General features: G+C 33.7%; 1 protein-coding gene across 1 annotated transcript in view; it reads right to left on the minus strand.

Moving 5' to 3' along the window:
• Positions 1–22,556, minus strand: part of LOC132547050 (polyamine-transporting ATPase 13A3-like) — a 35,566-nt gene that overhangs the window by 5,003 nt on the left and 8,007 nt on the right. The window contains exons 2-22 of the mRNA XM_060210799.1: positions 21,482–21,573; positions 17,013–17,098; positions 15,980–16,054; positions 15,562–15,631; positions 15,046–15,184; positions 14,488–14,550; positions 13,866–13,997; positions 12,828–13,004; positions 11,979–12,124; positions 10,791–10,991; positions 9,811–9,872; positions 9,012–9,156; positions 8,523–8,639; positions 7,909–8,065; positions 7,050–7,170; positions 6,307–6,610; positions 5,002–5,121; positions 4,750–4,829; positions 3,479–3,631; positions 3,005–3,101; positions 882–954 (exon numbers count right to left, since the gene is read on the minus strand). Of these exons, the coding sequence (XP_060066782.1) occupies positions 882–954; positions 3,005–3,101; positions 3,479–3,631; positions 4,750–4,829; positions 5,002–5,121; positions 6,307–6,610; positions 7,050–7,170; positions 7,909–8,065; positions 8,523–8,639; positions 9,012–9,156; positions 9,811–9,872; positions 10,791–10,991; positions 11,979–12,124; positions 12,828–13,004; positions 13,866–13,997; positions 14,488–14,550; positions 15,046–15,184; positions 15,562–15,631; positions 15,980–16,054; positions 17,013–17,098; positions 21,482–21,573 (2,610 nt within the window). The remainder of the gene's footprint in view (positions 1–881; positions 955–3,004; positions 3,102–3,478; positions 3,632–4,749; positions 4,830–5,001; positions 5,122–6,306; positions 6,611–7,049; positions 7,171–7,908; positions 8,066–8,522; positions 8,640–9,011; positions 9,157–9,810; positions 9,873–10,790; positions 10,992–11,978; positions 12,125–12,827; positions 13,005–13,865; positions 13,998–14,487; positions 14,551–15,045; positions 15,185–15,561; positions 15,632–15,979; positions 16,055–17,012; positions 17,099–21,481; positions 21,574–22,556) is intronic.

Consider the following 22,556-nt stretch of genomic DNA (forward strand, 5'->3'; position numbering starts at 1 on the left):
TTCTTGTCTAATACTTGACAGTGCGATCACATGCATGATGACAGGCAATTTACTTTCTGTCAAATTGAAGCTTAATCATATCAAATTGTTTAACTGGTATTTCGGCCTGCTCGTGTTACAGAATTTTAGAAGTTATTGTACATAAGTTTACTGTATTTTGTTATATGCAGGATTAAAGCTAGATATATAATATCATACTATATATAATTCCCCTCTCATGTCATTATTTGGTGGTCAAGTGGCACATTGGTAGTGGACACGCATGCGTCCACACAACCCGAATTACAGGCGTGATATCTTGATTTGCAGTTTTTGTAAAATAAAGATGAGGTTTTGTTTAAAATTTTATCCTGTTATAGGGTCAACAAATGTCTTAGACCGAAACGTTTAACCCACTTCAGCAATCCACACACTTTACTACAGTGTACCAAAGGAGAAACATAACAAGAAAATACCACCATGTGAACACAAAATCATCCAAACTAAAATTCAACAAAAGTAGAGTAAACTATTGAAAAATAAAGATTTACACGAAAATTCCTGAAAAAGTAGGAAAATTGGACGAGGTGTTCCGGAAGAGTAATCGTCTTTTGTTTCATGGAACGTCTGATTTCAGTAAATGGCAAATAATACTTACTAAAACAATGGACATGCCAGTGTGTTTACAGTGTGAACCAGTCATTCATTTAATCCAATCAAGTGAAACTTTTTACGTCATAGTACCGTTTACTTAATGTCTAATCAGTGTGCGATCGTATGTAATATTGACAAGACATGCCGTAAACCAAGTACACATTTTATCTTATAAAACACATGTTATTTGTTCTCAATTCTCCACACATATAATACCAACTTCATATATCATGTATGATTTTACTCACAGGTCACACTAAGGGTTGTTAAGAGAACCAGGTCAATGAAGAGAAACTGGAAGTCTGATAGGTTTGCATTTTTCTGGAAAATTATTAAATTCGTTTTGTATTAGTATTATTATATCACGACACTTATTACTTATTTTTAATGAAAAACTATACAACATATATAAAATATTTATAACCAAAGTGCTATAATGATATGACAAGTAAAAGTGACTCATTGTTATTCATTGTTATCTACTTGATACATGATACCGATCGTAAAACAGGATTGATAACATCACTTAAGGAAATCCGATACATGTTACTGCTGATAACACACATGAAGGTCATGAAAGAATATATGTAGAGATAATACCAAATAAATACACCTGGCGTGGGATAAAACACATCATATACATATTGTAAATATACTCAAGGGATAAAGAAACGTAGGGTAAACTTTGAAGATGGTTCTAGGCAAGACGTCGAGGATAATGTTCAATATTTTGTTTATTAAAAATGAAGATTAATTCATACAGAAAAAAAAACTGAAAATTTGGGAGTAATGGAAGGGAATTGAAAAAAAGAGAACTCTGTCATCTGAAATTGAAATGAACTGATTGTGGGAGCTGGTTAGTCAATACCGGGCATGTCCCCATTCGCTCTCTCCACAGCCCTGATTCATCTCGGCATGAAGTTCATGATGGAGTTTATCTTTCTCATTGGGATATTGGCCCATTCTTCTGTGAGGGATGCTCTCATTTGGGCAGAGTAACGGGGGAGGCTGGTGTCTCTTAAGTTGGTCCCACAAGTGGTCAATAGGGGATAAGTCGGGGCTGTTTGGCGGCCAGTCCAGAGGGTGGATATTGTTCTTAGTGAGGTTGTTTTGTTGCAATAATGTGATATCATAGTGTCGGAGGATCTCATCTCTTTACCTAGCGGCATGTGAGATTTCTTCCCACATCATAATTGATCCACCCCAGGTCTCATCAGTAAACAAGGCCCGCCTCCACTGCCTCAATGAGAATATTCTGGGGGCATGCACCGCCAACTAAGACATACGATGCCGGAAACGAGCATCGAACAGACCTACATACGAGTGACGTGCCCGCAAACCAACTTCCTGCAATCGCTTCCTTACAGTTTTTGCATAGATAGGATGGGTATGAATACCTATGGTATGAAAGACAGGATATCTAACAAGACGTTCTATATGGTAAATATGGACACTGTATTTGCCTTTGACCTTGCATAATCATTGCAATGGCATGACCCCACTGAACATCCGTCAGTTGTGCCATTGTTTAATGCTATCAGAAAGTAATGAAAATATCGAACTACAGAAATGATACTGGTTCTGATAGTAATGATACTGGTTCTTGCAGTAATGATACTAGTTCTGACAGTAATGATACCAGTTCCTACAAAAATGATACTAGTTCTGACAGTAATGATACCGGTTCTGATAGTAATGATACTGGTTCTGACAGTAATGATACCGGTTCTGATAGTAATGATACTGGTTCTGACAGTAATGATACTGGTTCTGATAGTAATGATACTGGTTCTGACAGTAATGATACTGGTTCCTGCAGTAATGATACTAGTTCTGACAGTAATGATACCGGTTCTGATAGTAATGATACTGGTTCTGACAGTAATGATACCGGTTCTGATAGTAATGATACTGGTTCTGACAGTAATGATACCAGTTCCTACATAAATGATACTGGTTCCTGCAGTAATGATACTAGTTCTGACAGTAATGATACCGGTTCTGATAGTAATGATACTGGTTCTGACAGTAATGATACCGGTTCTGATAGTAATGATACTGGTTCTGACAGTAATGAAACCAGTTCCTACATAAATGATACTTGTCTGACAGTAATGATACCAGTTCCAACATAAATTATACTAGTTCTGACAGTAATGATACAAGCTCCTTCATAAATGATACTGGCTCTTACAGTTATAATACCGGTTAATACAGAAATGATGCTAGTTCTGACAGGAATGATACTGATTCTAACAGTAAAGATACTGGTTCTGAGAGTTAGGATACTGGTTCTGACAGAGCTCAAACGTTTCTGATCCTGACAAAATATGACATTTTTCGACACATTGTAAATACAAGTGTTACCTACCCAGTATAACATAGTGATGGTAGTAAACATCACCAAGCTGTACATACACATGTATTTGAATATCCCAAATGATGTCGTCAAAGCGGCTCGTCCTTCCCTGCATAATAAACACACTAATGAATGATGTTACTATTTCATCATTTACACCATAATAAATATCTTTAAAATCATCAGAATTAAACACTATTTCTTTTAGTTTTACATTGATAAACGCCCTCGCAATATCGCATCGGGACGGGCTTTAAAAGGAACACAAAATCTCAGGAAGATAGAGGACGATATGAAAGCAAAGAAAATACCAAGGTCCCATTTGTTGCACTTTCGTTGTATACTTATAAAGCAAGCACACACTTTCAAATTACTTTTGAAGTACATGATAAGAATAACAATATATTAAAGTAAAACATATACCTATAGGGTAAGTTATGTCTATATCATATCTGTATTCATGCCTTCATCTTAATCAGCGCGTACCTTATAAGGGTAGGAACGCACTCAATATTGGCGTTCTTGGACGTGAAGGGTGACGCGACAGATGCCTCCGCCTCTGACAGAGATATGCCGGCATGTGCTGTCTTCAGGGCCCCACAGTCATTAGCTCCATCTCCACACATCCCGACATAATACCTAGCATCATATAGATATAACTACCTAGCAACAAATGTACATAGCTGATCTAGCGGTAAATATTTAAATGCAATGTAACGATGTCAAATTAACTATATGAAAGCTTGCTAAATGAGAGCTTTTTGCTTCAAAAATAATTAAATTTATTATGTGATAGGCATGCAACACATACATAAGTGTGCCGAATTCATTAAAATATTCCAAAAACATAGAGAACATATTAAACGTGTTTGCAATGTTGAGGCAATTCTTCGCCGCAAATTTATTAATTTATAAATATCTATAAATAACTTGCATGCAATTCTTTGTTAAATTATATTGTATTTATCTTAAAAAACTCATTGGATTCAATTTATTCTAGGCTTAAAACTTGTGATTCAAACTGTATGTAACTAACAAGTATCATTTATTTCTGTCACTTTCGATTATTGAACAGTCAATTCTTACATTTTTGATAATGCTAAGATTGGTAAATAGTAGTTTTGTCAAAGGTTTGGTTAAACAGCTAGACGAGCCAGCAATGATTTCAACTTTCACTTTGTGTGTAAGAGTTTAAAAATTAATCACGTGATGAAAACAAATGGTAAAAGTAAGACACTAGATTCAACCTTGTTTATCAATTCTTTTGGTTCTATTCACTTGTATGGCTTTTGTACAGTCTTCGAGATAGCGAGTGGTACTCACTGTTGGTTCGCCTTAACCTGCATGCCACATTCAAGTTCATTCGAATTGTGGCACGGTTCAGAATAAACAAATGACCTCAACGTGTCAAGGAAGTCATCAGATATTTGATAATTACTAATTTGGGGGCTGGTGCACCTCCCCATCTGGATTTCAACATTTTATCGATCACCTTTGATTTTCCTCAGTCGCCTCCTAAGTTTTAAAATTTCAGCATTACTTCCGAGTCTAGAAGGACGAAACAGCTGCATATCAAAATTTCATTCATGATTTGGTTCTGTTGTGTTGGGCTCCCTGTACTGAATATTGTTTTTTTAAGCTAGTGTGTCTTGGTACAATCTTTTGTTAGAATTAAAAGTAAAATATTAAGCAGACAATCTGATGATAAAGTATAAATATGTTTGAGAAAAGTACATTCACAGGGAGATGATTCATACTCTAATTCCTGAAGCTCTTCTACCAGCTGTGCTTTCTGGTCTGGTGACATCCTCGCAAACACTGTCCCTTTTACTGCCAACTGTAAATAATAACATTAGGTATATCAAGGAGACTTGTGACCAAAAGCATTAATATTTCATGGTAATTAATTGATTAATATTGTTTAAATCATGAGAGATTTAAAGAATAATACTGGTATCATATACTTATATATCAATATGGAATATATATTAACTAGTCGATTTACCTACTTTTGGGATTATATCCGGAAAGAATTTTCGTATTACAGCCCATGACCGCCCGTCAGTCGCTAAGTGATATCTGGCATTCACTTCATTAAACTTTTCTGAAATATCTATGTTCCCTATTCTCTGTAAAAACAATAACATGTAACCAGTATTACTTCAGCAATACACAAAAACATTAAGTAACAAATAAATAACAAAAATGTACGTTTCATGATATCAAGGAAATGATATACTTTATACATGATTATTGAGTGTTTTAAATATTGTAAGTCGTCTGGTTAGCACGACTGGTCGGAATCCTTGTGATCATGGCTATGTACTGCATGTTAAACCACTGGATCATCCAACAATGGTAAACCTTCCAGAATACCCAGAACTACCAAAAATATTATATAAAAACAGTAAAATCGCTTGATGATATAACTTCGGCAGTTTGACAATCACGACAATCTCAACCGTTATCTGAAACAGAATATTGCATATATCCACAAGTTTAATTCAGATTGATTGAATAGAATCGGACCTCTCTCCGTATAATGTGTAATATGCAGCAGGACAGATTAATTTTAAGTGTAACTTATAACTTAACACTCCTAAATACAATCGCAAAAAATAACGATACTTGATATGTAACATCAATCTATGGGGGAATTTCCTTTGAATTTTATACATGTACTTATATTCAAATTACGAGAAATTACGCATTTCAACTGAGGCGACCGCCGGAGACTGATTCAACAGTTGGACGCACTTTTGGATATTTTATGTCCCCAATAAGGACAATTTCTTAAGAACAACTGTTGTCTACAATCTCTAAATCGGTGAAGATAGACGGAACAAGTTTGGGCATACCTTTTACTTCAATGTTTTTAATTCCAGTGAAGACAATAATATCAAATTTGACAATATAAGTGTATGATTAGCAGTTCAGTTATAAACCGTCCCGGATAGAATGATAGGGGGCATATTGGTTTTATGCTGTATGTTGTGTGTTGTCAACTTTAATCTTGCCCATAGCTATTGCACCGTAGGAGGTAGTGCTTTCATATTTGGCATGTGTGCTTCTTGTATCTATACCTTTACGCTGGTACTTTTTCTCTATGTGACCTTTGACCTACATTTGTTCACATTTCAGGTATTAAATAACACCGTGTTACTCAGCCCATCTTCATTTTACATGTTCATTTATACAAGTATTTTGTAGAGGAGTTCGCAATAATCTCAATCGTCGATTTATTGCTTTTAAAATGCACTATATTCCCCAGTTTGATGTTTATCGAAATAACATATCAATTTTTCACGCCTCACCCCTCCCGATAATGTTATGAGATCCAAGTCCTCAGGGTCCTTTATGTCTGTGTAGATGTACTCCAATGATGCGTTAGACCATTCCTGTGCTGGGTAAGCCTGAACAAGAATCACATTGTCTTTGTGGTCAATCATTCCACACTCTCTTGCCACACTCAGAGCGGTCAGCATGTTGTCTCCCGTTACCATCACGGGACGAACGTGTGCCTCTTTTAGCTGGTGAATGACCGGGCTGGAGGAAGGCTTCAGTCTGTTTTCCATCACCATTAGACCGATAAATCGTAAATCTTTCTCCACTTGTTCTCTGGTGAAAATAACATTGATGGAAAGTACGAATGTGAGATACATAAAATGACAAATCCCGGAACATAAGCGGAAGTCATGAAAAAGGCGTTTTCTTGTCAATTAGTATACATACTATGTACATGTATGATGACGCATAATTACAGGATATTCTATTGCCCACAATTAATCTTATACTCCAATCGATTGATTTCTGATCAATGCTATCCATAAGATTAACACAATAATGTAAATAATGGTCGGACGGGAAATGTAGATGTATTGATTTTTTTTCTTGAATCAAAACATCCTGATTATTTCCAAATATCAAACATTCTGTGACAGGTATTTGATTCATTTGATTGTTTTTATTCATCGTTTGCTATAAGGACAGCTCTAATTTTAGAATCCACAACAGCATACAACCTCTCTACAAAAGCTGATTTAGGAAGTGAACGAACCTTTGTATCCGCTGAATTTTTGTGTATTTAAGTTTCCCGGGAAGCGGTCGCCATGCCAGGGCCAGCACTCGTAGTCCACGTCGTGTATACTGTGTTAACACTTCGTGGAAGTCAATTGGCACTATAGAACAACAAGTAAAATGGAGCGTGTTTGAATAACATACTGGCATAAAGGAGTTTAGCGATGTGTGCAAAGCTTGGTGCATTTCTTCTGCTTGAAAAACAACTTAGCAAACAATAATTTTTGTTAATATTTATGTTGTTGTTTTTCATTGACAATGATTTTTTTTGCAAGATATTAATGTATGAATATGTCACATGGAATCATGTCATATCACCTACTGAAATTGCTTATCGACAGACCTCAAGATAATGCATCAGAGGAAATATCGCATGATAAATTAAATATAATCAGTTGTTGATAAGATTTATTGTTTTTAAAAAATAAATGATGCTAATGGATTCAGCCATCTTAATTGATTTACAAATAATGTATTTAAACAAGTTTAAAGAATAGAAAGAGACAGTTTCAAAAGGATTGACCCTGGCAAGAAGATGTAGAACTTTGCTATCAACAAAATTTGAAATTTGCCTATTGGCTTCAAGTTACCAAATTATTGTTATTCAAAAATAACATTTTTTCCATGACTCCACAAGACATAGATACGGAAAGTAAAAGAATAAGATACTTTAGCACCCAAAGACAAAACGAAAATCAAATTATCAATTCAGTGGAGCACATCAATGAGCCTTTGGAACATAAGAAAGACACCTTTGAGTCCTAAGAAATACAACAACAACATTGAATAACACTCAACATGTTTCAGTAGAAGTAAATAGTCTTAGAATGTTTCCTTACCGGTGTCTGATTTGCAAAGAGTAATGACTTTTTCTGGAGCTCCTTTCATGTAGAGTTCAAAGTGACTGTCCCCCAACTTGCGAGTAATGACAGACATTCGTTGTAGTGTCGATGAAAATGTAAACTGTCTGATCACGCCAATCTCTTCAACGGGCAACTGTCGGTATAACGACCACATATACGACAATCAGTTAAAAGCTATACAAAGGTACGAGCAAAACTAATAACAAAATACACCTACCAAACTTTTCTTAAAGTTAACCTACATATATTTGTTAGTGCTTGGCTACGACGATATCCGAAAATATAATTGCTATTCTAAAAATCTCATTCGATTCCCATCACTAACGTTTGCAAGCGATTGCCAAATAGGATTGTCAGTCGGTGTTACCAATTTGCAACTATTTCCATGCACCCCGTATCAACTGTAAAATCTCTAGAATTACTTACCAAAGGCTGTCATTTTGCCAAACCTTACATTACCGTTTATGTCTATCATCTATGTTTGTGATATCAAAATGGATCCGATCCATTGGGACTCGCAGGACATCTAGATTTATTCGACCAACAATTTTCTCTATGCAAATGTGTTCAAATGACTTTGATATAAATACCTGAAAGTTTGAGTCGAAAGAATCGTTGTAGATATTATTGATGGCAGCAACAGGTTTGACAATGGTTGGAGCCATCTGATCGAACCTTGTCTCCTCTTGTCCCGGTTCCACAAGTTCCTATGAACAAAATTTCTCTCGGTATCATTCTAAGTAGTAAATTAAACCGGATTGGGTTTTGGTACTCGTTTTGATATTTTATCACAAAAAAAAAACACCGTGTATTTAACTGTATCATTTTAAAATATTAAAAAGCGTTGTTGGTTTTAAACAAGTGACTGTTCTGTTTATAATATAAATATGACTGACTTTCTAGTGAAAAGGGTTATTCATTTGATAACCTTTTACAAAATGTACACATACTAAGACATCGAATTATGATACAATAACAAAGAAAGGAAAACCAAAAACAAAATGCTACTGATCTACACTATACTACACTATATACATATACCTAGACTACAGGCTTTGGAATTTGATATGAAGTCTTACCCATTTAGTTGCGCCGAACATTATCAGGTCCATAGGATCACCACACAACTGGTTATCAATTATTGTCAAGGAATGACAGGTAGTCATAGCAGCCATGATGGGACTCCTTGTCAGTGTAGATATCGCGGTTATTTCTCCTGAAAATCTGTGGCAAATAACAACGATAGGTTAAAGTGTCAGGAGAGTAAAATAAAGTAAGTAGTTGGAAATTCTTTATTAACTGATTGATTGATTGATTGGTTGGTTGGTTGGTTGATTGATTGAAAACCACTAATACAATATATCAGGTAATACAGAGAGAGCAGTAAGTACTGTGATTAGAAAAATGAGATTCTTTATATTCAGTAAGTTTGTCAAACGTCATGTTACTATATGTAAGTTATTTATGTACGAATTACAAGAATCAAGACTTTTGGCTAATTTATCTAATTTTAAATTTGAATTAAAAAGTGGTATTTACTTGCTTGTCTTTTGTACAATCTTCTGCATATGTAAATACCTAACAAATATTATAATCATTAAAAATAAAATCTAACCTATGTCTCCAAGATAGAATACCATTTTACATGTAATTTGCGGTTTCGGAACGTAGATTTTATTTATGCATTTCAAAATATGGTAAAAATGAGTTTTATATCATATGAATTAACTATCATTAATGACTATCACCTTTTTAATGAGAAGTGTTTATAGTTGGTGTTATGGGTCAAACAGAACTGAATACATTGTAATTACAAGAGTAATTTTATCTTCAAGATATTAATCATTTATTCTGGTTATTTACAAAATATACACTTACTTGCCATCTGTGGCTGGTACCACACTTTTCATATCAAGTCCATCCTCTGTTATTGTACCAGTCTTTTGGAGACATGAGAAAATGCAAAACAGAAAATTTTAAAAAATATAATCACCACAAGGAATACTAAAAACAAAAACAAAAGAAAACGAGTACAAGGAGAATAAGACATGGTGTCTCGGAAGAGTAAGCGATTTTTTCCGTCCACGGCACCCACCATGTAAACCTTGGCCATTTAAAGCAAAAAATGTCAGGTTCTCAAATGCTGATCATAACAATAACAACGGGTACAAATCTATTGTTCACAAGGCATCTGTACCAGTTCTTATCATTGTTCAGCGTACAATACTATCCTGCTAGTAAGTCAAACGATAAATTGTTCAGTTTAATTTGATTTTACGATTTTGTCCTGATTGTCATTGGAGCTATTCAGAAAAAAATGAAATATCACGCTGTTGTATACCTTGTTCTCATTAAGGAATCTGTCTTTATCTACATGAATTAACCAAGATTTACATGGCTGATGTCGTCGATGAAACAGACGCTGCTTGTTCCTTCAGGACACCTGGTCTTATTCTCTTTGTTTTAGGCGTCTCAGTGTTAATCTTTCTTTTGTTATCAGATTTGACAGAGTTTTATTACAGCTGAGTTTGGATTTAGTTAACGTGTTTGCAATTTAATTTTTATTCTTTTTTTTACAAATATCAATATCACAGGTTATTCTATATTAGGGTTTAAAAATACGAAGTTATGATTAATCGCATTAAGATAAAAACCTGTTACTTAACAATTTCATCAAAAAATCCCTACCTGATGTTTGGCATCATTTGCCCTGTGATATTTAGGATACTTTAATAACAAACATTTTTTTATTGGTCCTTTTATCGTTATTTTTCATTTTCCAACAGCAACATCTTAAGAATTATTGTTTCAATAGTGCATAACTTCCATTGTATAAACGATCTTATTTGAATATTTACCTTATCGAAACAAACGACATTTAGAGTGCCACTGACGGTTATCCGTTTAGGACTTATACAAAATATCCCATTCTTTTTCAGTCGCCATTGCGCGAACACGATTCCAATTGTTAGCGCAGCCGGCAGTGCAGCAGGGACGGCCACGGTAACAAGATCAAGTGCTAGCATGATGACCTCGTCGATCGGTGCACTTTTGTTGGACTGTATTAAGATAGACAATGGCAAAGATGGTGTCTACAAACATCTACAAGGGTGTCCAAAGTAAAAAAGTAAGAAGCTATGGGGATTATGAGTTGAAATGGAAATTATTCCTCAAATTCCAATAAGAATGGAAAAGTTGTAGACATTGTGTAGACTTTGTTTCTACTTTGCAGAGTTTGTTTAATACACACTAACTTACACACGCCCTTACACACATATATATATACTGATTACTAGTTTATCAGAAGCAACCAAACCAGTTCAAAACTGATTATACTTCAAACACTCAAGCTCAAGTATCTAGCATCTTTATATAAAAATAGATATATTACAGAGGTAAACAGGAAACCAATGGACATCAACTGTCGTCCTTTATATAAGATTATAGTTCCTATATGATTAAAATTGGGCGGGAATGGCCAACCAGTGCTACAGCTCACACACACGACTCTGTCCATTACTGCAAATTTAAAATCATATTTCTAACATACAACTATATAAATACTGTGCTCCATGACCTATTGCTGTTGAAAGAACAACCTTTAAAAGCTCAACACATTTGACCTCTTTGACATTAAAATTACATCAAAGTCGATCATTTGAACGAATCTTGTAGCCCTTCATCCCAGGATGCATGCTGCAGGCCAGAAATTTGAATCCTATGTTTTTTTTATTATTGAGAAAAGTGTCGTTTGGGATTTAACACATTTGACCCCTGTGACCGTGAGGTTAAATTGAGTTTTTATTCATTTGAAAACAAAACAAAACAAGAATTGCAACATAAGAGGCAGCAGAGTAAAGTCAAAGTCGAAAGAGATTTCGTAAACAAAAACTTATATTAAAAAAATCAAATTTGAAATTGCCACTTTGAAAACATTGTTCAGTTAAAATCGCTCACTGGGTTTTCTTTAAAGTGTTTGATAACAGACATGTACATAGAAGCAGTTATTATTACAAGCATTTAATAAAATGTAATAATTTAATTACCATGACCAGAAATGTGTAGATGACACCAAATGTAGCTATACACGAGAGGAAAGCCAGGAATTTATAGGAGTCCACCTCAAATTTGAAGTCCACCGGCTTAGGAAACATGATTGACCGCACAAGTTCTCCTTTAGCTGTATTATAGCCTTAAATAGTTAAACAAGGTAAACAAATAAGTTTTATTGTTAAATATTAAGAGTGTGAAATAGAAATTCAAAGTATATCAAATAGTTCACATTGCCACATTAATTATTTGCACAAAAGACACACCAGTGAATAGTATCTTTTGATGCGAATTTAGAGTTAGATACGTTTGCCAAACAATAAATTGAAGTACGTCACACAACTATTTCGTCATTATAGGACTCGTCAGTGATGTTAAGGGTCTACCTTTTGAAGAGTGGGTGGTGTGAGACTGAGAATGAGTGACAGAAAAGTCAAACTATAGATATGGAGGTACACTAGCTCCACCTATAAATATATTTCGAATTTTCATAAATAAGATAATTCTAGAACAAAATCAAGTGCATGTGTGTGTTCTGGACCGTGCCACTATTTGAATGAATTGAAACGTAGCATACAGGTTACTGCTAACCCAGAGGACTAAAAGTTTACCTGCAGTGTCTACCATCTTCAGTCCAGAATCTAGAAATATGTTCCAGTAATTGTCGCAATTCATACAGTTTTTAAAGTATTTTTATCGTAAGTTAAAAAAGACATTAATCACAAATGAGTATTGATATACATATATGTTGATATCCGAACCCCAACCCCTATCATTTACCATCCATATCTGCCATCTGCCTACATTTGAGGTAATTCCATATCATAAAATCCTTTGAATGTTACCTGTTCTAATCACAACAGCTCGAACTTTATGGTTGTCATAGTATCGAGTCTGGATAATCTTTGTACCACAAAACAAAACGTGACGCGCATGCTCACGCATACTAAACAAGACGTCTTCCTGTGATCTAGACAATGCGGGGTTCGGGAGAGGTGTCTTTGTAATTGGTACACTTTCTCCTATAAAAGATTAATGATATATTAATTATACAACATACAGTCCATTCCGACAAATACTGCATAGAGTCTATTTACACCATAATAAAAGAAGAACATTTACTAACATAGCAAACATACTGAAGATTACTTAAGCAATACATATCCCTACCGACCCCCGCAAGCTTTTACACTGTAATGGTTTATAAAATTGTGCTGTTTGGTGCTCATTTGGAAAAAATATATGATTAGCTTTTAACTGATTTTAACGTTAAAATGTAATAAACAAAAATAAATATTTGACAAAGCAGTGTATCACCAATGTGATTAAATGTGTTATTGTTACTTGTAAATATTTAAGGTTTCATCAAAATCCTGTTATACTTGTAAATATTTAAGGTTTCATCAAAATCCTGTTAGGATTAAAGCCGCTAGAGTGTTTGCAACATATATTCTAATATTAGTAACGGTGACCTTGACCTTAACCCAACAAAGTTGAAGCTTCAACTTGTCCTTGATCATTTGATGCTTTAAAACGTGTGAAATTTGACGAGGGATGAAGCCTCTAGACAATAAAAGTAATAATATGTTTTCATGTAATGCTATGCTTATGTAGTATTGTTTACAAACGTTGTTTCAATACAATGGATTCGAAATGTAACACGAATTTCATCTGAACAATAAACATGGTGATTGTCATGACGTCGACCTTTCAAAATGACTCCAATGGCTTCAAATCTTGCAGAATAAGGCGGTTTTCTGGGAAAACGCACAAAATCCATAATAACTACTACAGATAATTTTGTACACCTTTCTTGAAAAACCATGATGATCACTTTTATATATAATGTCATTAATATGGTATTGGCTGCTATCCATCAGTACCTGTAAGCATCCCTTCGTTTACTATACAATTTCCTGACACAAGAACGGCGTCACACTGCATCATACAGCCTCGCCTGGGGATCTCTATGACGTCACCGGGAACCAGATCTTCTGAAGATATTTCCTCATACACTGAAATGACAGACAACGTTTGGGAACAATGGGAGAAAACGGCAGTTATTCACAGTTAATATATCATTTAAACATGTCAACAATTCAGTAAACAAATTATAGGTTAAAAATGCGTTGATACCTCTGGTCTGTTTTTATTTTCTGATAGCCATATTTTCGTATCGATATCAATGTCTGAACGTTTTTGTCAAGATATGGACTTCTTGAACCAACTGGTCCTTTCCATGTTTCATGTCACGTGTGATTGACCATAAACAAAATACTTACGACCGACACATTATTATCCTTGCCTCACAAACGGGCCCCATCTCATAGAAAGAGTACATTCATAACTCATTGCCTCGACTTTACCTACTGTTCAATAGCAAGTTTTGTACGTAACTACTCAATGAAAACATATATAAAGTTCACTTCGAAATATTCCTTTAATAAAATATGGAAATCGAAGTTTATGTAAATAGACATAAAAAGATATATGCAGGAAACGTACCATTCTTTCCTCGATATACAAGGACGTTTGAAGAGGACTCTATTGTACTGCGTAGAGCTAATTCTGTCTGTAAGAAAAAAATCTGATTTCACATTTCTTTCGTTAAACTAGTGTATTTTCATCACAGTATACATTACAATTACAACATTATATTGCCAAAACTGGATTTAAATGACATGGATCGATAACTTTCCCAGATGTATCACTTATATGACGTTCAACATAGCTATACAAATATTGAGCCATGAGAAAATGTGTGTATGGTTTCCCTTAGGGTTTTTTTGAGGCGTGAAAGAATTGAATTGATTTAATCTGTTAACATTTTATTCTGAAATGTGTTGCCTATCCACATCTAAGCAAATTGAAACAAAACTCTCTGTAACACCGTTGAGACTACTTTACCTGTGGGTAAGCTGTATTTATTGAGTTTAGCAACTTACAAGTCATTTTTGACAATGTCAATACCACTTTTATATTTTCTATAGATGTTAAATAACATGGAATTACTGTTGATTTGTGTTTGCTTATAAGAGTTCTGTGTTATTTTTGCTGAATCACTGACCGTTCTTGTCTGGTAGATCGCGACCGTCATAGATAGAACAGATATGAAGACAATGAACCCAGCGTAGTAGTAATACCACTCCACAAACCACAAGATAGAACTAAACATTTGGAACACGTAGAAAGGAGACAGGACCTGCAATGTTAACAGAACTAAATCATATCGTGACACTTCCCGTGCTTGAGCAAATATGGTAAATTGTTCCCTAAGGATTCCACGTGCGTAACACGAGGGAGATTCTACGTTTCTCATTTAATGACTCTATATTATATTCGTACCGATTCAAAAACATATAAATAAACGAGATATTCAATCAGCTTATGTATGTTTATATATATGTTATATTAAGATCTATGTATTATTATAATATTTGAAACTGAAATATAAATATTTTCCATTTTGTAGCACGCACAATAAGTAGAAAACCGATACTTTAAATATTTTTATGGAGTATAAAACGATGGAACTTCATGGAATATTCAAATCTTAAATTAAATTTAAATATAACCCACCTGTTGGAAAAACAGCTGAAATAAAGGTGTGATAGTCACTTCAATACGATTAATTCCATATGTTGCTCGTCTGAAACAATAAAACACAAGTTTGGTTGATAGATTTTTTTCAGAAATGTGCCAACAAATTTAAAATTCATTACGATTATCTGAGCTTTTATTTCAAGTCGTACCTTGGATAGGATAAAAAGGAAATATCATCATATTGATCAATCTTCTATATGAAATTGTATTGCAATATTATTTTTACTTTACTGACGAATCGTTGATTTCCTTGATCATTTCGACCTGTTACATACCTTAAAATTGAGTAAAAAAAATTCTGAATACTGTATAAGAGTATGAGAATCGAAACAAGCATGGTACATAAATGTGTGGTTTCGTTGATGCACGCTCTCATTTGATAAATAATCAATACCCTTTTATTTGCTCCGCCCTGCTTTGTCCTAGGGTATTGTGGAAAAAGGAACATGGTGTCGACTCTTCAAGACCCCTGTTTCCGGTGTTATGTACATAAACAAAGAAACATTAGGATCCATTAATTCTATAAACAAGTTAGTAATGGTACAGAGTTTTAAAGTTTACTAGTAAGAACTATCATATTATGGAAACACTTTAAGTATGTATTTTAAATATACGACTTCGGTAAATCTAGTTCAGTGACTAAGTTTAGGTCGATGGACAATTGGAAAGAAAAGGCATTGCGTGGTAATCAGAGTATACAAAGTAATTAGAGCACAACATGTACTGCAGTACACAAATTAATCCCAAATGGACGTTTGTCAAAATTAATTCTTTTTGTCACTTTTTTTTTAAGTAAAACAAATCTAAAGATTAAAACACACTTTATTCACTTGTTTTAGAATAGTTTCCATATTTCAATTAAAATTTCAATGATTTTGTGACAGATCAACGACCAAATATCGAGGAAATAATATTGCTGGTTGTTTGTCAGATTGTGAAATCTGACCCTGATTGTAGCTAAATATTGCGATTTTTGATGACAGTACTTAGTGAAGTAAAATATTTAGTGAACTAATGAATATATTTGGAAAACAGGATGAGCTTTAAGTATGATAATCTGAAAACAGTTATCCCTAAGTCATCATTCTATTGTTTGTTATAATTAAAACATGAAATGATCTGTTAAAATATACATAGTTAGATAAGAATAGCAACATTAAGAAATTTTGCTCAAAACGTTGGTATTAAATGTATTATTGAGCAACGTGTGTTTTTCTGGTAAATACCATACCTCAAGCAATATCTCACACGTATTTAGACAAAGTTTCATTTTAGTGTCACCCTGAAGGAGAGTTTGGGTTTTTACCTAAAGTCCAAGTACGATATTCGCAAAAAGAGTACGACACACTGTATAGTTCACATCTTATTGTATACCAATGCAGTGTCATATACTATACATGTAGATGTGAAATACGAATAAGACTTACCTTAATTTTTCATAAGTTTCTGTTGCTGGGTTCCAGACATACTTGACTTTTTTCGAGATGAAATAACGTATAACATCAAATTGAAGCTAAAACAAATATTGAATTTACATCACAAAGGTAAAATATATATAAGTGCTTATAAGTGTACAATGTATGAATTGTATTTATTTCCAATAAATGTGTACATGAAAATTATTTGGTTATAAACATCCTTAATTTTATCAAAATATAGAATAATTTCTTTATACATTTATAAACGATCTTGTAGACTAAAGTGATGTATTTTTAATACGCAAAATGTTTAGACTTTAATCCGTTTTGCATTTGTTCATTATAATTGCGAAATCTTCCTTTTCAGAAAAAGTGGTAATCTGAGTATACAAAGTAATTGGAGCACAGGTAAACACTGTAAGATCCTAAATTTTGGCGAAAGACTTATTTGTTTGATTCAACTGGTACACTTATTTATTTGAACACCAAAAATTATTTAAAATGTTACTGAAATATTCGTAGATTCTGAAGTGTTTTACTTTTCACTCAATGATATTACTATAAAAAAATTGTACAAATAACAACAAGTGAATAGCATATTTTAATATAAATTGAGTGTTCAATACAGCAGAGCCAAACAATGAATTAAACTGCATTATACAGCTGTTTCGTCCTTCTGGAAGGCGACTGAGAAAAATCAAATGTGATGGAAAATAAAGTCAAAATCTAGATGAAGGTGCACTTGCCCCAAAGCCAAATACATTTAGCCATTTCCGTGTATCAGAGATACAACATATGGAAATTTATATATAAAGCAAGATTTAAACCGCATGTGTGAACTTTCATCAAAAGATATTTACCTATTAACGTAGTGATTGTTGTTATTTAATATTGTTTATTTCAATCTAACGGTTACCTCATCATCGGAGAACAATAAAGGAATGGTGTCACTATCCTTTCTTGTAGAACCTTTGTGTGATCCTGAGCGTTTATAAGAATATCGACCGGACCTGTTATATCAAAGTATATGAATATTCGTATATTATAATAAAAAGAGAAATCAATATCATTATTTTATTACTTATACAAAAGCGTCATGCAGATACTTGATTTCTGATAAAGCTGTTGTAAGATCAGCATTACCCGCACGGTCAACCAACCATAAAACAAAATGGCAACATTCAAATTACCATTAGTTATACTCCATTAATTTTCCTGGTAAACATAAATTTTATATATTTGATGAGCGCGATAGCATGCAGATTTTTTACCGTCGTGATATCAATTTTTGCTTGACGTAAATATTATATATTGATGTAAATAGTGCCGTAGTTTCGATGTGATCTAATTTTCAGAACACTTAGTCATTATCTTACCCTGTTATTGTGTTATATTCTTTGTCCACCATCGCCGTCATGACGTCACTGACAAACTTCTGATCATACTGATCCTTTGGTCAAAAATACGTGAAATCGGAATAAAGGATCGCTTTCAGGAAAAATGGAAATTTTGCCCACACACCAAATTAGATAAAAGTGGGTGGTATTTGTAGCACCTAGAGTGATTACCCATGAAATAGGATTAAAGGATTCAAGGCGTGTTTTCTCAAAGAACTGAAGCATGTACTTTCCTGAAATTTTCACCCGATGTTCTTGACAAAAAGGAACAAATAATACATAAAGAACCTTGGTGCACTAAACCTGGAAGTAAATAATTCAGTTATTAAAAATCATTTTATCTGACAAAAACAAAAACAAAAAAAAACAAAAATTATTTTGCAATATTTTGATACATATTGTCAAACCGGTCCTTACTACTCAAACAGTATATCATTTGGTAATGTACGTTGTGGTTCTGATATTTTTTCAGTTGATAAACCCTGTCATACTCCTATGTTACGACACCAAATGGGTCGTAGCACAAGTACTATGGACCTTTTGGGATTTTTAACCTTTCTTCATAGGTAATCAGTAAAGATGCTACAAATACTACAAACTACTATTTAATTTGGTGCGTGGGCAAAAATTGAACTGTTCCTGAAAGAGATCTCTTCACTAAGATAAATATAACCTGATATTTTGGACAGATAAAAAAGCACAAAGTTCTTTCAGCAATTACATGTGATACACACTGTGTCGTTTGACTCTCTAAACCTCCGTAAGACTATTAGTACACTCGACATATGTACAGTGTCTGATGTTAAACTATGATACTATTACTGGTCATTTTTCAACTTTATTGACATGTAATTACATATATGACAAAGGGGTTAAACATCAGGCAGAGCCTATTTAAATCCTCTCCTATACATAACATCAAAGTCCTAAAAGACAAAATACATAAACATAAGATATAGACATTCATTAGAAATAGCCATTAAGATGACAATCGTCTTGCAATATAATACAAGGGAAGCAACTCCTATCTGACTTTTTTTATTCATTTTTTATCATTTTTTATTTTATTTTTTTTATAATTATGATTTTCTTACATTTTAATTATAACTTTATAATAACAGGTCTTATACATAATTGCTTACAAACAACTTTAGTAATTCACTTGGGCTTTTACAAGAGTCATTACTGAATTGAAAAATATATAGTTTTTGATATATGCATGTATGTATATATGTATATATGTTATGGTTTGCTTTTTATTATAACATAGCGCTAAACATATATATACGGTTTGCTTTCTTTTCATTATAACATTGTGGTAAGCTTATGCTAATGTTGTTGATATGACCATGACTATAACATGATATTTCTAACAAGTATTAATCCTTCACTATCTACATTTTCAAATAAAAAAATAACGTAAGCCTTTTATTAAAAAGATTGCCGGATTCTAACTTGTTATATCAACATTAGAGGGGTACCCGTTCGACATGCTAAACCTAACATTGTAGATTCCTTCATCTACAACAATCAACTCTACTAGTTTCTTGTCCTTACATATGATATATAGATGGTCAAATTAACTTTGTTCCATGCATAAAGTGCTACGTTCTTATTTTAATTACTGGAGAATCAGAAAGCAGAAAATAAAAACATCAGAGTATACCATGGGGAAAATGCCTATAAAACGTAGAAAATTTGCGCTGAAATCGTTAACGAGAAATTGCTCGTGAACTGTTACTTTTGTTCTTCGTAACCAACTTTGAAATAATTTCTTTGATATTGTCTGGTGAATGGACAAGTGAAAGAAGTAAACATTTGATTATTTGTTTAAAACGATTTGAGCTTAATGTATATAAAACATTCCTTTACCTTTAAAACTACAGTATTGGCGACACCGAGTTGACACTTCCGGTGAGTCCACTTAACGAGGAGATGTGGGAACCAGAATAGAAAAAGGCGCAGTACCCCGCCAGTTAAAACGGTTAAGGATACAATCACAGCTGTTTTCATCTTAGACCGAATAAAGCCTTGTACTTCCTGTTACAGAAAATATTATGTAAAAGTGACCATTAAGCAACGCTGCACAACACAAGAAATCATCTTTTCCATTTGAATGCGTTAACGTCATTTTTTACTAGTCTCAAAATTAACAAAGAAAATATCGACATCATCTTAATTCAAATTATGTAAAATCATGGCAAAATAAGAACAAAAAATGACTTACACTGATATTTCTGAGCAAATAAAAGAATATTAAGACCATGGGTTCCAGAAACGTAAACCTATTCTGCTTTTTCGACGCCACCCGCCCAGTAAATCTCAAATGAGAACAAGATAAAAAAAAAACCACTGGAATCATCACTCCCAACTTCATATCGCACACAGATATTGAATATTTCTTAATTGGTATTATTGGAAACATTCACTACTAAAGTATTGAATTAACTACGACATGTCAATACTATAGGCTGGGAATACAAATATTTTGCTATCCAGAAATAAAGAAATAATTCAACAGGAAAATTGAAATTATCACGTTTACTATATAACGATATTAAAATGAACATGCAAAGGGCAATGATGTGAAATTTGGTTCAAACATGAAAGAGGAAAGTAGGAGAGAATAGTTGGAACTAATAGTCGGAAATGTTTCCGAAACAGCACTGCAAATATTTCTAAAAAAAAAAGATCTAATGTACACTTTAGTGTCGATAACTTCTCAAATTTTGAATTTCCAGTATAAGATTTCGTGTTCTGCTAATTTCAAATTTATTCTGGTATCATTTCAATATTTCAAATGTCGAAGCAGGGAACCAGTTTTAGCCAACATTAATAATGTGGTAAGAGTTTTTGTTAATTTTCTTTTATTCCGTATCTCAAACAATTTATAGAACTTAATAATTCATAGACTTTAAAACTTTGATTGCGTTGTAAACTAAATGGCAACAAAGCTAGGTAAATAGTTACTTTGGTTGACGTCGCGTTGTCATCTTAGATATGTAAATGAAAGCGACACAAATGTGTCTATTTATAGACCTATTGTATAAAGTAGTTTCAAGCCCAGCTTGTGTGACATACCATTTCGTCTTCCATACCATGGTTGACATACTCTCGGTCCCCTGTCTTTCTCGGCAGGCTGGACTTGCCAGGGTCCTCCGCTGTTGAGCTTTCTGCAAGACATAACACAGATGAGTTGCACCGTAAACACAAAGAATACACAAATATAAGTACACAGTCACCCTTCCGGAGCACCTGGTCTTATTCTCCTTGCTTTACTGAAGGAGTCTTCGTGTACATCGTTCTTCTGTGTATATTTAGTCCTAGTTTCATCGAATTCGAGTTTTAATTAATTATGAAAACATGTGAGCATGTTTTTATTACATAACAAGAAATCATATTTTGATCATCTCCAGGGCTTATGGGTGGAACTGAAAAATGTCAGTCTGACTCAAATTTATTAAAGGAAAATCTTCCAATGATCCAAATATGGTAGAATAAAATTTTCGTGGTGGATGGTAGGGTCCTAAGCTGCTCTATCAAAATTTGGAATTTGATGACCCAAAAGTCTCACATTTCTCTCTGAGCCTGAGAAAATAAAATAGCTTATTCATAAAAAAAAGAATATATCTGACAGCAAATTTTTCAGAAGTTGCGTCACATAATATGAATTCATATCCATGACAAAAAATCCACGTGGACTTTTAAAAGCCTCCTTGATAAGCTTTTTGGACTTTCTAATATTTAACAAAATTTTATGAAATATCCTTCGGACTTTAGATTAATGTAATATTTATTCGACTGAACATGTTTACATTGTTTTCATCTAGATAGATATATTGCGTGAAAAAAACAGTGATTGTCTTAGAATAATTGTATGGTTTGTTTTTATATTGTTTCACGTTTAACAGCTCTGGTTATGAATGTCATACATACATGTATATAAGCGCGGTTTGTGTATGTGTTGAGTGGTTGTCCGTTTGGGAGGCTGTCACATGTTCGCTTTAGTCTCTCCGTGATATTACGGACTGATGACGACGTTTCAGCGTTCTTATACTACAGTGTATTGTCAAAAGCATCCAGCAGGACACTCGACATGGTCACATTACACGGGTAACAATCGTAGTAGTCATAACCCTAACCGTTTTAAGCCGGG

This window comes from Ylistrum balloti, unplaced genomic scaffold (genome assembly GCF_031769215.1).
Source record: "Ylistrum balloti isolate Yb309-2 unplaced genomic scaffold, AGI_CSIRO_Ybal_v1 Utg369932, whole genome shotgun sequence".
NCBI classification, from domain to species: Eukaryota; Metazoa; Mollusca; class Bivalvia; order Pectinida; family Pectinidae; genus Ylistrum; species Ylistrum balloti.